This window comes from Chenopodium quinoa, unplaced genomic scaffold (genome assembly GCF_001683475.1).
Source record: "Chenopodium quinoa cultivar QQ74 unplaced genomic scaffold, ASM168347v1, whole genome shotgun sequence".
Lineage (NCBI taxonomy): Eukaryota > Viridiplantae > Streptophyta > Magnoliopsida > Caryophyllales > Amaranthaceae > Chenopodium > Chenopodium quinoa.
Window position 1 is genome coordinate 792,142 of NW_018744290.1, and position 18,835 is coordinate 810,976.

At 33.5% G+C, this 18,835-nt stretch overlaps 2 protein-coding genes across 4 annotated transcripts; one reads left to right on the forward strand and one right to left on the reverse strand.

The window, feature by feature from the left end:
• Nucleotides 1-2,926: 2,926 nt before the first annotated feature.
• Nucleotides 2,927-10,254, forward strand: LOC110695103 (protein TOM THREE HOMOLOG 1-like). Its single transcript, XM_021872315.1, has 11 exons — nt 2,927-3,399; nt 3,721-3,811; nt 3,929-3,981; nt 4,084-4,176; nt 4,278-4,349; nt 6,623-6,695; nt 6,790-6,835; nt 8,631-8,694; nt 8,826-8,879; nt 9,443-9,520; nt 9,647-10,254. Exons 1-11 carry the CDS (start codon nt 3,244-3,246, stop codon nt 9,737-9,739), a joined length of 873 nt encoding a protein of 290 aa, XP_021728007.1. The 5' UTR covers nt 2,927-3,243; the 3' UTR covers nt 9,740-10,254.
• A 1,511-nt stretch (nt 10,255-11,765) lies between these two features.
• LOC110695104 (transmembrane protein 56-like) lies at nt 11,766-18,212 on the reverse strand. Of its 3 annotated transcripts, XM_021872317.1 has the most exons (10): nt 17,959-18,212; nt 16,987-17,042; nt 16,770-16,905; nt 16,485-16,573; nt 16,257-16,395; nt 13,489-13,563; nt 13,167-13,288; nt 13,000-13,075; nt 12,710-12,769; nt 11,766-12,236 (listed from the first exon to the last, which is right to left on the reverse strand). In XM_021872317.1, the coding sequence occupies exons 3-10, from the start codon at nt 16,881-16,883 to the stop codon at nt 12,105-12,107; spliced, it is 807 nt and encodes a 268-aa protein (XP_021728009.1). In that variant the 5' UTR covers nt 16,884-16,905; nt 16,987-17,042; nt 17,959-18,212; the 3' UTR covers nt 11,766-12,104. The 3 variants fall into 3 exon arrangements, with proteins under 3 accessions (XP_021728009.1, XP_021728008.1, XP_021728010.1); XM_021872316.1 differs by lacking the exon at nt 16,987-17,042 and having other exon boundaries at nt 17,959-18,210; XM_021872318.1 differs by lacking the exons at nt 16,987-17,042; nt 17,959-18,212 and adding an exon at nt 16,661-16,688 and having other exon boundaries at nt 16,770-16,859.
• Between the last annotated feature and the right edge of the window lie 623 nt (nt 18,213-18,835).

Sequence of the window (18,835 nt, forward strand, 5' to 3'; positions counted from 1 at the left end):
TAAGTGAAAATCAATAAATCAAAGGCTAGGTTATAGGTTCACCAATAAATAATATTCCAGGGTAAAACACAATAATCAATCATCAATGCATCAATCAATCAGATCATAAAGGGCTTTCGCTACGTATTACAATCACAGAATTAATTTAGCGGTATTAAATCGCATCTCTCGAATCTTGACTTAACCATTTATAAATTAAACTGCCTATTGAAACTAAGCCTAATTAAACATCAATTCTCATCTGTCGAATCTCGAATTAATATTGCATAACTCATACAATTTAATCAGGTTTACTCTAATTGCATAGCAGTAAATCAATCAATAGGGGAAATCAATCAAAGCATTGACAATTAACAATAATAAATTACCCCTTCTTATTTATGGATCCCCACGAACCCTAGAAAATAAACTACTTACACATATTGAAATCTAAGCTAAGCAAAGCAATAAAACTAGACATGATTAAACAAGCAATTAAATTACTGAAAATAAAAGGGAAAGAAATCGTTACCAAAATAAACGGAAATATTGAATTGCATAAACCAAAAGATTTGAGAGAACAAGAGTATTAATCAAAAGCTTAAAATTAAAATCTGGAAATTAACTAATGAATGACGTAATTATCTCGCTTAGCAAAAGCGTATTTATACTAAGCTAAGAAATCCTAAATTAAAACAAAGTGAAAATCGTCACTAATCGCTCCTCAATGACACGCGCCCGGTTGGGCACCATCTCGCCCGCCCGGGCGCGCCTTCGGCTGGGGAACTCCTCTCCTTGCGCCCAGTCGGGTGCGCATCCGGGTGGAGGGCACTTCTTTCTTTTTGCCTCGCCCGGCCGGGCGCACCTCAGGGCGAGGGCACTTCCCGGTCGGGCGAGCATCCGGGCTCCATGGACTTCTTCGATTGGGCTCTTAATTAGCCTAATCCGGGTTTCCTCTTTGGGGCTTTAAGACTCGGTCCATTTCCTCGTTCTCTTCTTCTTCGCCGAGCCCTTAATCACCGGTTTGATTGCTCCAACGCGTCCTTGGGTTATGGAAAGTGGTCATATGTATGCGATCCCAATCCAATGCTCGTAATGGCTTAAATAAATCCGGAAAAATGCTCCAAATCTGCAATTTCCTATAAAACAATACCAAAGCTACGAAAACACTAGAAAACGCATATTAGTAATAAAAGTAGCTCCGTAGAGCCAAAGATACTCCTAAATATGACCAAGGGATGGGGGCAAATCACTATATAAAATGGACATATCATTTATGCAACATTATTATCCTCTTTATTGCTTGAATCAATGTGTGTACAATTACATAAGTCAATGAAAGTACTCCATCCATCAACAAATAATATTTATATTAGAGTTGTGCATATATGATTTTAGTAAGATATACTCGTATTAGATTTTTTAGTAGATAATAATGAAATAAGGGTAAAAAACAAAATGTGGAATGTTTATTAAGTGGATTAAACTTGGAGAAAATACAAGTTTATCACCTTGATAAACATGAGTTGTTTATCATGGTGGCAAATTTGTAAATAAAAAACATTGTTCAAGGAAGAACCGCTAAGTTAGCAGTTTTATCATGAATAGTGTTTTTTTTTTGCACTATTCGTGGTAGAACCGCTAGCACCATTAGAGGTTCTACGATGAATAGTGCCAAAAAAAACACTATTCATGGTAGAATTGCTAATGGTGTTAGCGGCTTTACCATGAACATTTTTTTTTTTTTTATCCATTTATTTACAAATTTGCCATTTTATAAACAACTCATGTGTTATCAAGGTGATAAACCGGGCAAGCCCTTAAACTAGGAGTTGTAAATTACATAAGATATCGAAACGATGGAAGATAAAGAAAGTGAGAAATTTATATGATCATTTTGGTTGAGTATGTTATCATATCATATCATATCACTAATATATAAAGCCGGTTTCGCAGCGAGGCCACGAGACATCGACACTTGACATTCAAGTTTTTCGCCAAGTGTCGCGCCACATAGGCGACAAATAGGTTTTATTGTGACACATAAGCGATTTTTTGATAGATTTCTTAAGATGAAATTGTTGTATAGAGTTTTATTATAGATAGAATTCTAATATTTCATATATGCAAAATTAACGATAACTTTTAATAAATATCCTGTAACTCTGTTCTATTTCCATCATCAAATTTATAATATATTATAATCACAAACTTTTATACGTAGCTGGCCAAACCATGTCACCAACTATTACAAGAGTTACTTCATTAGTGATATAGGGGTTATTTGGTCAGTGTTATAGCGGTTACTCAATCAGTGTTATAGATAGGGGTTATTTGGTCAGTGTTAGAGGTTCAGTTAGTATTACAGGGGTTACTTGGTCAGTTTTATAGGTATTATACATTGTTATTTAACTTATTAAAGAAAATATTAGAGAATCAGTAAAAAAATAATTTTAGTTTGGTGAAAATACTTTCAATTAAGTGAAAATAATTTAAATCAATAAATATAACATAGATATCTATTTATAAACAAAACTACAAAAAGTACATTATATATATAAATATAAATATCCATTTTTAATTTAAAAGTAATATTTGTATAAGTAGATTTTTTTTTTTTTTTTTGAAGATATAGAGAAATTAAAATTAGACGAAAAAAACAATTTTTTATTTTTTGACGCCTTTTTTAAAAAACAACTTAATTACATTTGTTTCACACCATAAATCAATGATTAGAATAAATAAAGGTTATACAGTATAAAAAGAAAGAAAAACGTGACTTTTTCATGGAGTAATTAATACTACAAGTACTTCGTATTTATTATCCCTAACTTCAACTAGGACATGCATTATTATTTCGTCAAAAATCCAGCTCTCTTCCACCAGGGAAAAAAATAAAATAAAATATAAAAAATAATTAAAACACGAATATAATAAAAAAATCATATAATAATACAAAAATCAATTTTTATTTTTAAAAAATAAAAAATCAGACGAACACAAAACAAAAACACAAGCCAAAACCAAACAACATTCTTTTTCTCTATTTCACGAAATTTCCTTTCTCCTGGCTTTTTTCTTTGCAGATAAACAAGAAGTAATAAAATTACCATCATAAAAAATCAGAAAAAAAATTCTTGCCCAAATCTTTAATTCTCGGTATTTTTTTCGTAAAAAAAAAAAGAATTAATTTTTTGGGGCAAAAAGTTGAAAAGAGTAGAATCAATTTATAGCTGAAAATCGAAGTTTAGTTTTGGGATTTTCATGGCGGAAACGCTGGACCCTTCGCTGGCGGTGACAGCGTTTCTTATGAAAGATGCTTCTAATTGGTGGGATGATATCAATGCTTCTCTTCTTTGGCAAGATCGAATTTTTCATATCTTATCTTTTTTATATGGGATTGTTTCCATTGTTGCCCTGGTAATTTCTTTAATTTTTTTTAATACCCTAAAATTTCTGGGTTTTTATATGGTATTAATTTGTTTGATTTCTTGCTTTTTTGGTGAAAATAATTGATGGGTTTTGTTGGGTTTTTTTAGTTTATTTTAATTGGAATTGAACTTTGGAAAATGGACTATATGATCTGATTTGGTATATATTATATATTGTAATCAATAAAATTAAGTATATGAAAGTAGAATGTTGTTTTAGAGATGAAGACAGATGAATTTAGGTATTCTATGGAATTTTTTGTTTTAATGGGTCATTGATATTGTGGGACATATTATGTGGGTGATGTAGGTACAATTGATTAGAATACAATTGAGAGTTCCTGAGTACGGATGGACCACTCAGAAGGTCTTTCATTTTCTGAATTTTCTGGTTAATGGAGGTATGTTGAATTGATGGTTTTCGCGGTAGTAGCACTATTTGGTTGATGGCTCTTTTTAATTTTGGTGACATTCTTAGGTGGATAGTTATTAATTACTGTATGTTGATGTTTGTGCAGTTAGATGTGTAGTTTTTGTGTTTCGTCGTGATGTGCAGCGCTTGCAGCCTGAGGTTAGGCATCATTTTGATTTAAATTGGTTTCATTGTTGTTCTTTGCTTTTGTTGTATTTGTCAGAGATTTTCTTATGGTACTTCTTATGTTATGTAATTCAGCTTGTCCAGCATATCTTGCTTGATTTGCCAAGTCTTGCATTCTTCACTACCTATGTACTTTTGGTCTTGTTTTGGGCAGAGATATACTATCAGGTTTGAGTTGATTTTTAGTTTTTCACCTTTTTCTTTTTTTTCTACTTGATTATTGTGTTAGTTATACATGCTTTTCCTTAACTGATGATTGTCTTTGGTAGGCGCGTGCTGTATCTACTGATGGCCTCAGGCCTAGTTTCTTTACGATTAATGCAGTGGTCTATACCATTCAGGTGAATTTTCTTCTACATATGAGGACTGTTTTAAAATTAATGTAGCATCCTTTTAAGCAACACCTCTTAATGTATTTTTTAGGGAGGGAAGCAGGGTGGTATTGGGGTTGTAAGATTGTTGAGGCAGTTTATTTGACCAATACAAGATGTTGTGTTGTATTGCAGCCCAACTTAGTTGCTGTTTAAATTTTAGCTTAAAAAGTTGATATTATAGCTGAATCTATCATGGCATTCCTCTTAAAGTAAAATGATGTGGACCCATGACATGGTTGATTGATTTCCTGATAAAGTTAGCTGTACACTGCCAAGCCTTTTTTTTAATGCTTTAGACATATTAAACTTTGATGTCGCAACTTATGTATGATTGTACGACAGATTGTAATTGGTGTAATCAAGATCTTTAATTTAATAGGCATTTCTGCAGTCTTTGAATTTTTTTTTTTTTTTTTTTTTTTTTTTTTTTTTTGTTGGGAATTACACCCCTGATTTAGTATGAAACTTGCTGAGATAGGCTTTGAGCAGGTCCACGTCCACCTGTATAACCTTTATTAGTCAACTCTATTGGAGAGTTTCTAAGAAGACCCTCATAAATTGTTCGGTTATCGTGCCAAAATTGCCGCTTGTGTAGAATGTAGAATGCAAAACCTCTCTTAACATCCAGGGAAAGGAGAAATAGATGTTTCATTCTTTATCTTCTTTTATTATTGCTTTTGTTTGATTGAAATAATTGAACCATCGAGTTCTCTTGAAATGATGATTTCAGGTATCTTGGTTCTACAGTCTACACTCTAGTGGGAAACTTCAAGTAGAGAATGTTTCCTAGCTTAATTTAAGTTTGTTGGATCAAATGGTTAGAGTAAATCACTTAGTTTTAGAATGTGTTTTTTGGAATGTTTTTAACCAAGAGAGTTAAAAACAATGCTATGTTGAATATTTTCTTTTTCCCAAATAGATACTAAATAGAGTATATTGCTGAAAGTAACTCATGTGAGAGTCTCTTTCATTGGATCGAGAGTTTTTCTTGAGCTTTTTTTTTTTTTTTTTTAGGTATGATAAGGGGCGATATGCTTATATTGGTTTGATTTATATATTTTTGTGAGTTGTTGCCTGCTTTGATCCTTTGCACTTCTGAAAGGTATAGTCTGTGATAGAGGCAAGGTATAGTTGCGAGAAAGAATCTGTGTATCTGTGTGGCTTTGGCATTCAGAAGAATTGAATTGTTAGGCCTTTTTTGTCTAAAGGTCATGAAGATTGTTGCCCATGCTTTCCCTCAATCCCTTAAAAATTTATTTTGTACTTTCACCCAATTTCTTTGTTGCTTGGTGCTGTTGCCCAGTTATTGCTTACTTGGTTAGAAACAGTGGCTCACAAGATTTTAGCTGTATTTAATTCTCCTTAGTCCTTACAATTCTTCTGTGTGTCATGCATGTACTTGCAGGATAGATGCTCACATGAGGCATCCTTAGACAGTTAGACCCGATGCTTTCTGTTCTTTCTCCAAATTGCTTTTTAGCTCTGTACTTTAGTGATAAGGTAGCATCATCGGAATTGTTCTCTTTTGTGCCACATATAAGGCACCAAATGTTAGGTTGAGGGGGGTAACATTGCTGCTTTCTGTTCTTTCTCAGATTTGCTTTTTAGTTCTCTACTTTAGTGATAAGGTAACATCATCGGAATTGTTCTCTTTAAAGGCACCAAATGTTAGGTTGAGGTGGGTAACATTGCTCATTGATGGAAGCATAGAATAAAGAAAGAAAGCTTGATTTTAGGAAATTAGAAAAAGTTCTTGAATTTTATATTTGGTTTTATAGTCAATTTTATTGGATATTTTGGAAGAGCTCATATATTTAGATTTACATTATCATGATATTTACTTGCCTCATGTGCATTTGCATTGGATTTTATGCAAGGGATTCCTGTACGAGTGAAAGCTGTTTAGACCGTTTCTGGACATGGCTGTATCTGATCCATAGATTTTCATAGTGTAATGTCATTTAAATCTCGCTTCTAATAGAAGATCAGAGCTGGGTCTGTGAATCTTTTTCAATTGATATTCATTTTATCTTTTCAAGTTTATATACTACTAAATCTTTTGCACCTTTTATTTATTTATTTATTTATTTTTTATTCTTCTGCCACCTATTTGTTCTTGTTCAAGTTTGATCAATTACATTGACATGCAGCATCCTATTACTGTAGTAGTGAAAGTGAGATTTTTCTGCTGGATCATAGACAGTGATTCTGTTACTAAATATACCCTTTGACTATTCCAGATCGCTTTGTGGTTGATCTTGTGGTGGAAACCAATCCCTCTTCTCGTAGTTTTGTCAAAGGTGTTTTTCGCAGGTATGTCTCCTATTAGTTTACTACTTACAAGTTGTTAGGCTGATTACATAACCTTTAAATTATCTGACTGCTCGTATGTGCATGTTATTGGCAGGCGTGTCTTTGTTTGCAGCTCTTGGTTTTCTTCTTTATGGAGGAAGGTAATTAATTGCAACTTCTTTCATTGAATTTGCAAAAAATATGAAGAAGAGTTCATGTGTTTGCTCCCAGTTAATGGAGGTTGTACTGGAGGAAATTGGCTTTTCTGGAACCTTGGACAAAAGGTTGACATGTATCCTCTTTCCAATTTTTCCAAATAAGCTGTTATGAATTTATGATGTGAGCTATGATCTATGCCAGGCCAGTCAGCTTCTAAGCCTTTGACACCATGTACAAAATTGGCATGCAATTTACCAACATTTTAAAAGGGATTTATAGTTTCCCTTTGCTGGTTTTTTCAGCAATAGTGTCTTTAATACAACTGTAGAAGCTCTAATGGACCATCTCTATTGGCTGAGCATGATACTTGGTAGGTTTTTCAAGGCTTGAGCCTTTTGTTAGACTGCAAGCCTGCCAATATTGAGCTTAGTGCCTCAGCCTATATTTGGTGGTTGATCGAGAAAAGAAGGTTTTTAAAGACTGAGAAATTGATAGTAGCTCCAGCTGAGAAACTGAATAGCTCAAGCTCATTGGTGTAAACCATACTTTTACCACTTCCACCTTGTGGTTTGATGCTTGCTCTTGGATTGATTGAGCTGAATTATCGCTTAGCACCACGGTTAGGAATAGAGTGTCGATTTCGTCTATGAGAAAGATGATTGGCTGTTTTTGAATCATGATGAACAACGCTATTGTCCTTACTTATCCTTCTCATTTGAGAGAAGGCGCTAATTATCTTGGAAATGTGGTAGGAAACCTGATTGATACTTTCTATGTTCCAAAATATTGGAACATGTAATAGCCTAGCCTTAGGAGGGGTAATTTGGGAAGTCTAGCATTACTATGATAGTAGTCCTTAGTTTTAGTGTAAATAGAGAGAGAAGGGAAAGACAAAGATAGGCAGATAATTGTATTAGGGAAACCTAGAGAGAGTTATGGCCTCAAGCTCATTGATAGCCTCAAGCTATTTTGAGAGTGATAGCCTAAAGCTATTAACCCTATCCTTTTGTAACCATTCCACCATTATCAATCAATATTAAAGCTTCTATCTTTATTTGTTCTTCATATTTAATCAACTTACAAAAAAATCAGATTATATAGTTCACCCAAAGAATCAAACTTTTTCTCTCTATTTTCCTGTTATTTGCGTGTGTAAGTTAGCAGTAAGCTCAGTCCATTACAGTACACTTCCCTTCTAAGGAAGTTTCAAATTTATTGCAATGTTATATTATTTGGTAATTGGGTTATTCTCTCTCTCACTCTCTCATCACATGGGTTCTTTGTTGTATCTCTCTATTTCTCTTCTCATCTAGTGGCCTCCTAAAATCTTGCGCAACCCCACACACCCCCCCCAATCCCACAATAAGAAGTATCTGCTGGAATTCAAATGATTGCTCAATTCTGCTGCGCCTACAATTGCTCACAACTCTTGGTGATTTAGTTTTCTATTGGGTTTTTCATTATGGTGCATCCCTGTGTGTAGTGAAAGAGTAGTTCGCACTTCTGCACCTGGTGATGGAGCTCCATAAAGCTTGTGGTGTCTCATTTCAGCAGTAGTATATGTAAATATATGATTATGCAATATTGCTTTCTTCTTGTAGCAATATTCATGTTTCCCATGGTTTATCTCCGTTGCTTTAAACTTCTAGGTGGAGTGATTGTTTCTTTTTTAAAGTGTTTATCCATCAATTTTTTTTTTTTTTTTAAATCCTGAACATACAAAGAAGATTCTTGTTATAATTGTAGTTTTGTTTATCATTATTTGTATACCTCCATTTTGATGGTTTTTATGGGCAGGCTTTTCTTAATGTTGCAACGGTTCCCTGTAGAATCAAAAGGAAGACGTAAAAAGCTTCAGGAGGTGCATTGCTCTCTCTGTCTTAACCCTCTTCTCCCGATGGGTTTATGTTCACAGATCCTTTTTTTTAAAAAAAATTTGAAAATTGGCATTCCTTGTGATTAATAATGTTATTTGCTGTGCACTTTTTGCAGGTTGGCTATGTAACCACAATATGTTTTACATGTTTCCTCGTAAGATGTGTCATGGTAAGTGTTGTGTTTTCTTTAAGGCTTTATAGTTTCACTCATTAATTTTGCTTATAAATCTAGGATTTTAAAGTTGCCAATGTTCTGGACTTTCTCAATGAAGCTGTGAATTTTGACAAAATAATACTCTGTAGCAATCTGCTGCTCTAGTATGATTGTTAGGCAAACAGAACATAAATTTTGTTTGGATGCAATTGAAAAAGGTGGAGTGCTCAGTGTCTTTAAGGACTGATACATGTTTTTTCTGTACTTATTAGAAAACAGTGAATCATAATTTTGTGAATGGTATGCACTTGTTGGAGGTGGCAATCTGAAATTCTAGTTTCTGGTCTTTATTACTTTCTGTACTACATTAAATTACTGACTAAAATTTGTTTCATCTGACTGATCTGAAAGGCTGTAACATCAGCTTTCTTGCCTTTCCAGAAACAACTTTACAAATCTAATCAACAAGGAAACGTTTTTCAAAATAAAAAAAATTAACTAATCTGTGTGTTTAGAGAAGTATTTGAAGGGTCTTCTTTATTGAGTTTAACTCCTATTCTGGCCATTCTCTGTTGCAGATGTGCTTCAATGCTTTTGATAAAGCCGCTGATCTTGACGTTTTAGATCATCCAGTTCTCAATTTCATGTACTATCTGGTGAGTTTAACCCTTTTCTATTTTTACATTACTTTTTGCTAACGAAAAGAAAGGGGAAATAATGGCTTGGGGTATTATTTACCTTTAATACATTCTAAATTTTCTTGTTTTTCTTTTCCATTTCAGTTGGTGGAAATTCTACCCTCTTCTCTGGTTCTCTTTATATTGAGGAAGCTCCCTCCAAAGCGCGGAATCACCCAATATCATTCAATTCGCTGAGGGAGTGAGGGTGAATAAAGGAAAAAGAAATGAATAAGTAAACCTCAAGTGATGTACTGGGATTGATTGTTACCCTTATAGTCTTATCCCCAAAACGAAGTGCAGGATGGCAAAAGTGAACTGTCCAAGAAGAGTTCTTCCCGTGTGTGAATTGTCTTTGCTCAATGCTTGTAGATTGTTCCACTAATCGTCTGATTTTTATGTGAAATCATGACAGTATATGATTTGATGGATCATGTTCATCTGATTACCTCAAATTATGTGTTACTTGCCAAAATTAATTCTGCCAAATTTGATGAGAAACAGATTCTGTGTTGACAAAGAAATGAAATTTGGAGGAGAAAACATATATTTTGGTTTTCTTCCTCCGTGTTTGGAGGACTTTTCTGTTTTTGTGTTGAATTACATGATTTTAGCTATGTATATGGATAGAAGTTTTGAATGTAAAGCTGTCATAGTTTGGCAGCAGAGCTTGAGAAAACAGTGACATGAGAACAAGGATCGAAGTATTGAAACTTTGGGTTCTTTAATTGAAGTTTTCTTGTTTTGGGAAAATCCAAGTTGATCTCCGAGATAAATTTGTAAATATATCTGCTCTCACAATATAATGTTTTTCTTTTATTTTTTAAATAATAAAAGTGAAATAATAAAGTGGCACAGAAATAAAACAGGCAGAGAACAATGTTTATAAGATAGTAATAACTAAGTACATACCTGGAAAGTGGTGGTGTTGATTGAGTGAGCTGTGGCCGAAGCGGCTTCTGAATCAATACCCTGATACAGATAACAGGGAGTATTGCAATGGCGATCAAACTCAACATTATTCCTTTTCTTCTTGAACTTGAGTTTACAGTTTGACTTGTAGATATGGAATGGTAGTTCAAATAGTTAGATAAAATTCTTAATTAATTTAATTTTAGGATAAAATAGTTGTAGTATGATGTTGTACCTACCCTTGTAATTTCAAAAGGTTGGCATGTCTCATTTAGCCATGTATGGAATATAAAAACTAACTAGTACTTGATCTAGTGGTAGGGAATGTATTTTATGACCATAAGGATGTGGGTCTATTTTAGTTAGGATTAACTTGGGATTGGGGATTTCTTACCGTTTTCTCTTAATTCTAAGGAGCATTTGCTCGTTAACTCGGGTTGGGTTGACCTGTAAGAGGTTTCGGTTTAATAGGGCGTCTTCTCCTCGCCTACAAAAAAAATTTAGAGTAATAAATAAATTAGTGCTAAACGGATTTAAATAAATTTTAAGGATAAGATTGTTATTAGAGTTATAATCTTGATAAACATCAATATTCATTTATATATAACATAAATTCTTTCAAAACTTTTGTTTGTAGAGAAAAATCGGTATAACTCAAGCTCAACAGTCAACTGAGTCAATGTAATACCTCGTACAAACTAGCAATAACACGGGAAAGATAAGGCATTTGCATAAACACGAATTGTTCCATGTACTTCTATTAGAGTTGATCTTGGTTCAAGATATAGAACTGAATAATTCATCCAATTAGAGGCTTAGAGCAATTTAATGGTAAAATATTTGATGTGTAAAAAAAAAATGGTAAAATATTTGACGCATTAACAACGTAAATTACCCCTTGTTTTTCGAAATAATATGCATTTTTAAGGCCATCAAAGTGATTGACACAAATCTAGTCCATGTTTCTCTTAATGATATCTTTAGCAAAGAATTATTTGTGGCAAGGTAAAGAATCAAAGATGTACTCCGTTTGCAAAGTGCCTTTGTATCAGGAATTTAATGGTGAGACCAATTATTTGTAGCAAAATTTTGGTGGTCTTTGGGAATAATATTGGTTCAAACCCTAAAATTGCAAGACCAATTTTATAGCCATATATTTGCATACCATCAAGAAAGTTGGCAAAATATGTCATAAACTCTTAATAAACCATGTCTGATCATTTGAATATCAGATCATTTTAAGATCATCAAATTTATTTGGACTAGGCAACCTGTAAGAAGTATTGGTTTATGCTTTCAGAACCACAAGGACTTCGTTTCACAAGATGAACCAAGCTTATAAATATGAGGATGTCTATACATATATACATCCAATGTTGATATACAAGAGTTGAGGACGTATCAGAAGAAATTCTCTTTGAATACACTATTTTTTTTTCTTTATCGTGTAAAGTGTACAAAATACCACTGCATATTCACTGATCCTGTTTCATTTGTACACCAGTTTATGAATGTCTTCTATCACATACCCAGCCTGCTAGAGATTTTGCTTCAGTATGATATCAGTCAGCTTCATTTTGATTTACCTTCTATACCATTTACAAAGAGTATGCACAGAGTTGCAGAGTAACAAATGCAATTTTGACCTACATTAATCCTTCTTTGCAGTCAATGTCTTAATCATTCCTTTCGTAATCTTTGCAAACCACATCAGATTCAAGCCTCCAAGCACACACGGGACAACTAGAGTAAGTAAATATGCAAAGCACGGCAGCTGCTTGATCTGAAAAACAAGTGAAGTAAAGAAGACGTAAAGGACAGAAAATGAGATAACAAAATGACAAAAGTTAAAAGAGTTTCGTTAACTGAGGTCAATTGGTCTGATATACACTATCTATAACCTGTATGATATGTGTAACCCCCAAACTACTTTAGGCTTTATTCATGATTGCATGCGTATAATTGTATGCAATCAAAATCGCCATCCTCATTTAAGGACACTACCCAACAAAATCAATAAGCTCAAAACAACTCTAAAATAAATTTGCCTTGTCAGAAGAGAATATTAAGTAAAATGCAACCTTAGTGCCACAATCTCATCTAACATGAACCAGCTGTGTGTTATTTGTATCTGATGATTCATATTAATTTTTGAAAATCTTCCTACGTTTGGTACATGGGTAGTTTCTATGACAGGATACGCATGCTATCAGAAAAACATAAGAGTATGAACTTACAAGAGCTTCATTACTTTACCTGATCATAATGCGAATAGATGTGAAAGTACACGTACATAAACAGAAGAACCCTAGCAACCTGCAACAGAGCAAAGCAAAGATTTCAGGAAGCAATTTTGACAAGCTAAACACAAAATGTGGTTGTATAAATCACACCAACTTAGCTTACATATCTAACCCATAATATGATCACAATTTAATTCAGTTTCTAGACAATACAAAACTATATATGTAGACAGTGTAGTGAATAAGGTGAACAAGAACTGAAAATGATTAAATTTCAATAAAAGGCCTTCTCATTGTACTCACCAGCCAAGTCAAGAATATACCCACTCCATTAACAACATAAGCTTTGGATTTTTTCATCCCAGCTGCATCGAGATACCTTCAGCAACAAAAGCTTCACATCATATACAAGGGAACGGCAGAACAAATTTTTCCTGATTAACACGATTACAAAATGATAAGAGATTTACCATCTCATGTTGATCCCTGGTGTTGTTATCTCAGAAAGAAGAACCATATATGTATAGAATTGCCCTGTACTATTCAACATAGCATATGCTAGTGCTCCCATTGACAAAAGATGATGAAGCACCTGTAAAGATGAACTATATGGGTAAAAATATGTCTTTTTCTTTTTAAATTTTAGAAAAAAAAACATGATATCAACATTTGGTCCTCCATGCTCAAGCATTTGTTGCTTCCTTTAAGCTTAGCAGCTTAAACTAATAAGCTAGCTTAAATTCCATTGATACATCAATATAAGGTGAAACATAAAGTTAAGGTATTACTTACATATTCCATTCCACCTAAAGCAGGATAAAACCAAAATATCATGGCAATATCAGAAAGGAAGTATCCAACTGAAACCTGTCAACGTAGACAAGACACAGCATAAATTTGAAATTCTACCACAGTATTGTTGACAAGAACAGAATATAATCAAGTTGACACATTGTATTAATGATACTGAGGAAAAAAAATCCTCCCATAAGCTAATATTCACATATTATAGTGATCCCCATTTCCATGCCTTCACAAGTCAGAAATGACAAGCACATAGTAAATAATTTCTAAATTCCAAGTGATAGGTCAAAGAAGACAATTCACCAGTGTCCTAATACTATCCACAGAAAACATTCAAAATCTACGACATATGACTAGTTCTTGCCTCATAAATGCATAATATTAACGTGTCAACATCACAAAGAATGCTGAAGGCAACTTAACTCTCATTTTTCTCTACAATGCTTCTAAATGGTACTAGTAATTAGTAAATAAGTACATAATTTGGTTCCGAAATCCCTTAAGGTCTGTAATCTCAATCACTAGAGTCCACATTCCAATCATCACCTCCACTGTGCCCAATCAACTGGAATTCATCAAATACAAGAAGGGCCTACTAAATACTACTAATTCTTTCCAGCAGCCATCCCTTTAACTTCAATCTAATGGACTTAATTGATGAGCTTAAGGTATGGAATTGGATCTTATATACACACCCTTAACTTCTGGAAGCTGCTATCTGCTAGCTTTTAAAGAATGTTTCACCAGTTCAAATCATACCAACAATCATATTTTCAGCTTTGAATATAGGACTCTAGAAACACTAAAAAAAGGTCTCGGCAAACTTTTACTTATTATGCACAATTACAGAAAAAATTAATCACAGACTAACATAAGGACTCAATTCTTGGTCATTTATACATGACCAAAAGGGTGACTCCTGCCAAACCAACAATGACATATGAAACATAAGTTGTAAACTCAAACATAGTGTAAACTGTCAATATAAGATTGATCATCATACTTCTAGTAACTAAGTCTGTGAGCTAGTGATCACTAAAACCAGATTGGCAGCATTATTTTTTTTTGGAAAGGTAAAATTCACACATAATCAACCCAACTGACTCAATTAACCCTTTACATCTAAAGCAGGTAAGTCTCAAACCCATCACAACCACTTCCGCATCCTGGAACCACTAGCTCAAGCCACTGCCAGTCATCACACTTCAGGTATGATAAACCTCAGGAGCACTGTGGAAACTAGCACTGCTGACAAACGAGTCTAAGCTCATTAACAGAACAACAGCACGTAATAGCTGGAAGGAGGCTATGTAATCTTGACTAATAAGATCAACCAAAATGATTCATGTACGCTCATGCTTAGTACACCTAATACAATCTTCTTGATAGTTGAGACTAGTGCAGACTTCAGGATCTAAATTAATAGAGGAGAATGACCAGAAAATTAAGATAATTCCTACACAACTTATACTGCTCACATAAACATATTTGACTCTCGTATATAACAAAAAAATGACCGTACCAAAAAATACTATGGGAAATTCCATGTCCTGAAGCGTCCAATAACCTCAATGTAGCATAAAAAAAACCCCACAGCTATGAACCTTATTGACAACTCTGAATATCATAATTTGACTTTAAGCCTCCAACCACATAATTTAGAGTTTTTAGACTTTTGCTATGTGAATGCACCTATTTGTCAATTTTAAATCTCTCTACCTACCTGTTTTGCCTTATGGTGATCTATCACCACTCTGGCACTTTTCCTTCAATGAACAGTAAACATGTATGCACAACAGATCTACATAGCATTGATTCAAGGTTAAACAGTGGGAAACTATCCTCATTTGATTGAGGCTCAGTTTCCCATTCTCTAGCTATCATGAGAAAACAAAATCCCATATTCTCTTCAGGAACAATTCATTGCTTATTTTATAGATCCATAACTTGCCAATTCACATAAATTGGATGTCTTAAGTGCCAAACAGGTAAGCACCTGTGAATAAGTATAAGCACATCAATTCTAAAGTAAAGAGGATTCCACTGCAAAGGTGGAATGAATAAGAAGGATAATCAAGAGGCTTGGTGAAGGCTACAGTGTTGCCTTACCTATCTGCCCAGTCTCAAGGTCTGGTTTGAAAAATGTAAAAGATTATAATTGTTTCAGAAATGTATTAACAGTGGACTGGAATTTGGCATTCATTCTAACCACCCCCCCCCCCCCCCAACCCAAAAAATAAAAAGAGGTTTGTAGTCTGTACTCTTTGTAGATAGATCAATCCAGCTCTCATTTCTAGATTCCAAACAACACTTATTAGGAGTTCTTCCCTACTAGACATAAAGCTACCTGAAGATCATATACTGCTTCTCTCCAACTCTCCAAGCTAAATTCTCCTCAGTGACATATGACACAAATCCTAGAAAGACCACTATCAAAACTAAATCAATTAAAAAAAGTTGATTTTGCAGCATCCATATAGCAGACACAGTGTGTAGGCAACAATCAACACTGATGCAGACCAAATAATTTCTAGAAACCTAGATATTTATCAAAAGACATACCAGTGAATGGCTGAATACCCAGCCATCACCTGGCCCCAACAGAGACTATCAATGAAAGGACATGGTAAAAGTAATCAAGCTATGATGAGATTAAGCATATAATTCACCCCACAGATTCCAAGAAAATGGAAAAGAAAAGCAAGACCATCAAAGAGTTTGATAGGTGCAGAAACTACAAAGATTGGGAAAAATACCCCTAAACCAAATGTTGACAGCGTTGAACTTCGAAATAGGATGGACCCCCGTTGTAGGTCATCAGAGTAAAGATCAGACCAAAATGCCAAATTAATCGACACAGCTGTAACAAAGATTGCGTGCAGAGTTGATATAGCCCTGCAAATATTCAAAATTCAAGTAAAAAAATGGAAGCTTTGGAGAGAACTACTTAATATAAATCAACAAAGAAGCCTTTGGAAAGTCACCTATTGTCCCATTCAATTTGTTTAATCTTCAGAAGGGTAGAGTAGCGTTTGAAGCAGATACCATTGATTAAGTGAGACAAATCATATACCTATTTGAAAATGGTCAGTTCAACAGATTGAACATAAAAAAGGAGACAATTAACTCTTTAAAAGGGAAAAGTGTTTGAAGCAGATACCATTGATTAAGTGAGACAAATCATATACCTATTTGAAAATGGTCAGTTCAACAGATTGAACATAAAAAAGGAGACAATCAACTCTTTAAAAGGGAAAATGAAGACATACCAATTTGCAGGCGAAGATACCACATAATACAGAAGTAAATGGAACCCATGGATATTCAAACTGATACTCTTTCGAAAGCTCAGTGACCCAATTCTTGTAGTCCGTTATCGTCATAGCAATATGGACCTTCCAAGATCTTTGTCAAGGGGATCAACAAGGATCATGTATTAGTATTTATGACCTTAGTACATAGATTAAAAAAGTACAAAAGAGCTACCATTTCCAAAATCTAATTCCACATATTCTACATATGATTCCACGAACAAAAGTTCCCTGAAAGAATAGGATTGGGTTACAATACTATGTATTCAATATTCAATACAAAATCTCGTTTAACATGTAATTCTTGGCATAGAATTAGAACCCCGCAAAGACACTGTAATGTCTAGTCACAAAATCACCATTTCCAAAATCAAATTCCTCATTCTTACACATGATTCCTCTAACAGCAATAATTCACTGAAAGAAGGATATGAATCGTTCAATAAATCAATATTCATTAAGTCAACTTGTTGGACACATAGCTCTTGACATAGAGTTAGAACCCCTAACTGTAAAATCTAGTCACAAAATGACCATTTCCAAAATCTAATTCCTTATATGATTCCACTAACAACAATATTTCGCCAAAAGAACAGAATAACCAGTTCATTATTCATAGAATCATTTCATATGACATGTAAATATGTAATTCTTGACATATAAGTAGTAAATAATCTTTCATTTGATACAGCTCTTGCGAAAATCGTCAATAATTACTTAATACAAAGTATCTTGAACAAAAAATTTCCAGGTTTAACAAATCAAACGACTCAAAATATTATCTATCACATAATTCGGCGAAAAAATGCAAGCAATATTGCTAACAATTAATACTAATCAAAACGAACAATATTATTAATATGCTAACAATTTATATGCAAAATTTAGCATCAAATATATTATTAATGCAAAAATTATTCAAGAATGTTGTTCATAAAGTACATTGCCATAATCAACAGTAATCATGCTAACAATAACAACAAAAATCATTCCAAAAAAAAAATTCCAAGAACACATGAATGTCGTTTTCCAGAAAAAAAGCAACCAATAAATAAACAATAAACAAAATCATCACCTTTTTGTTAAGTACAGAAAAATAACAGCAGAAAATTTACAGAAAATCAAAGCAAAGATTAAAGATGATTACCAGAATTAGAGAGAGAATTAGCGAACTTCCTCGAAGATTCTAGAATGTAAAATTTGTGAGAGGAGAGAGAAAATTAGAGGGGTTGATGAAAGAAGAAGAAGAATCTATATATTTATATAAGTATGAAAAATGAGAGAAAGATTATGTGAAAAATTAAAGAATCTAGAAAAAATTGGAGGATGAAGTTGATGGAAAATGAATTATTATTATTATTATTATTATGAATTATGAATATGAATTTTTTTGATGATCATTATTAAATGAGTTTGTGTACGAAAGGTGACATGAGTAATTAATGTTGTGTTATGAGAACTTGACCTTATTTGATGATATATAAATTTCTTCTGTGATTAGTACACCTTATAATTCATTTTCATATATTTCTTAAGAAAGAGGACAAAAGGTAGACCAACTGTATACTATATATATCGTGTGCAGTGGCGGACCCAGGAATTTCCGACTGGTGAATCACAATTGATAATCAAATATGTAAAAATTTTTTTTTACCAAACAACCAAATAATAGTACTAAAAAATACATCTAAATATTCAAATAGTACAAAATACAACCAAATGTTCATGTAATACTACAAAAGACAATTAAATAGTAATGCAAACTTATTACAATAGTTCTCGACGAGTTTTCATGTTTTGATATCGATTTATGATATCTTCCATACTAACATTCAAAAACAAATCATTCTCCAAATAAGTAATTAAACAATCATTCAACATTTGAGTTGAATAATGAGATGGAGATGAAAGTTGTTCACTTTCTTGAGGTGGAGATATAGTTTGTTCATTTTGTGTTGGATGTGGAAGAGAAGTTGGAGTAGGATTCTTTTTAGCAAAGAAGCTAGTAATGTTTTGCATTTCAT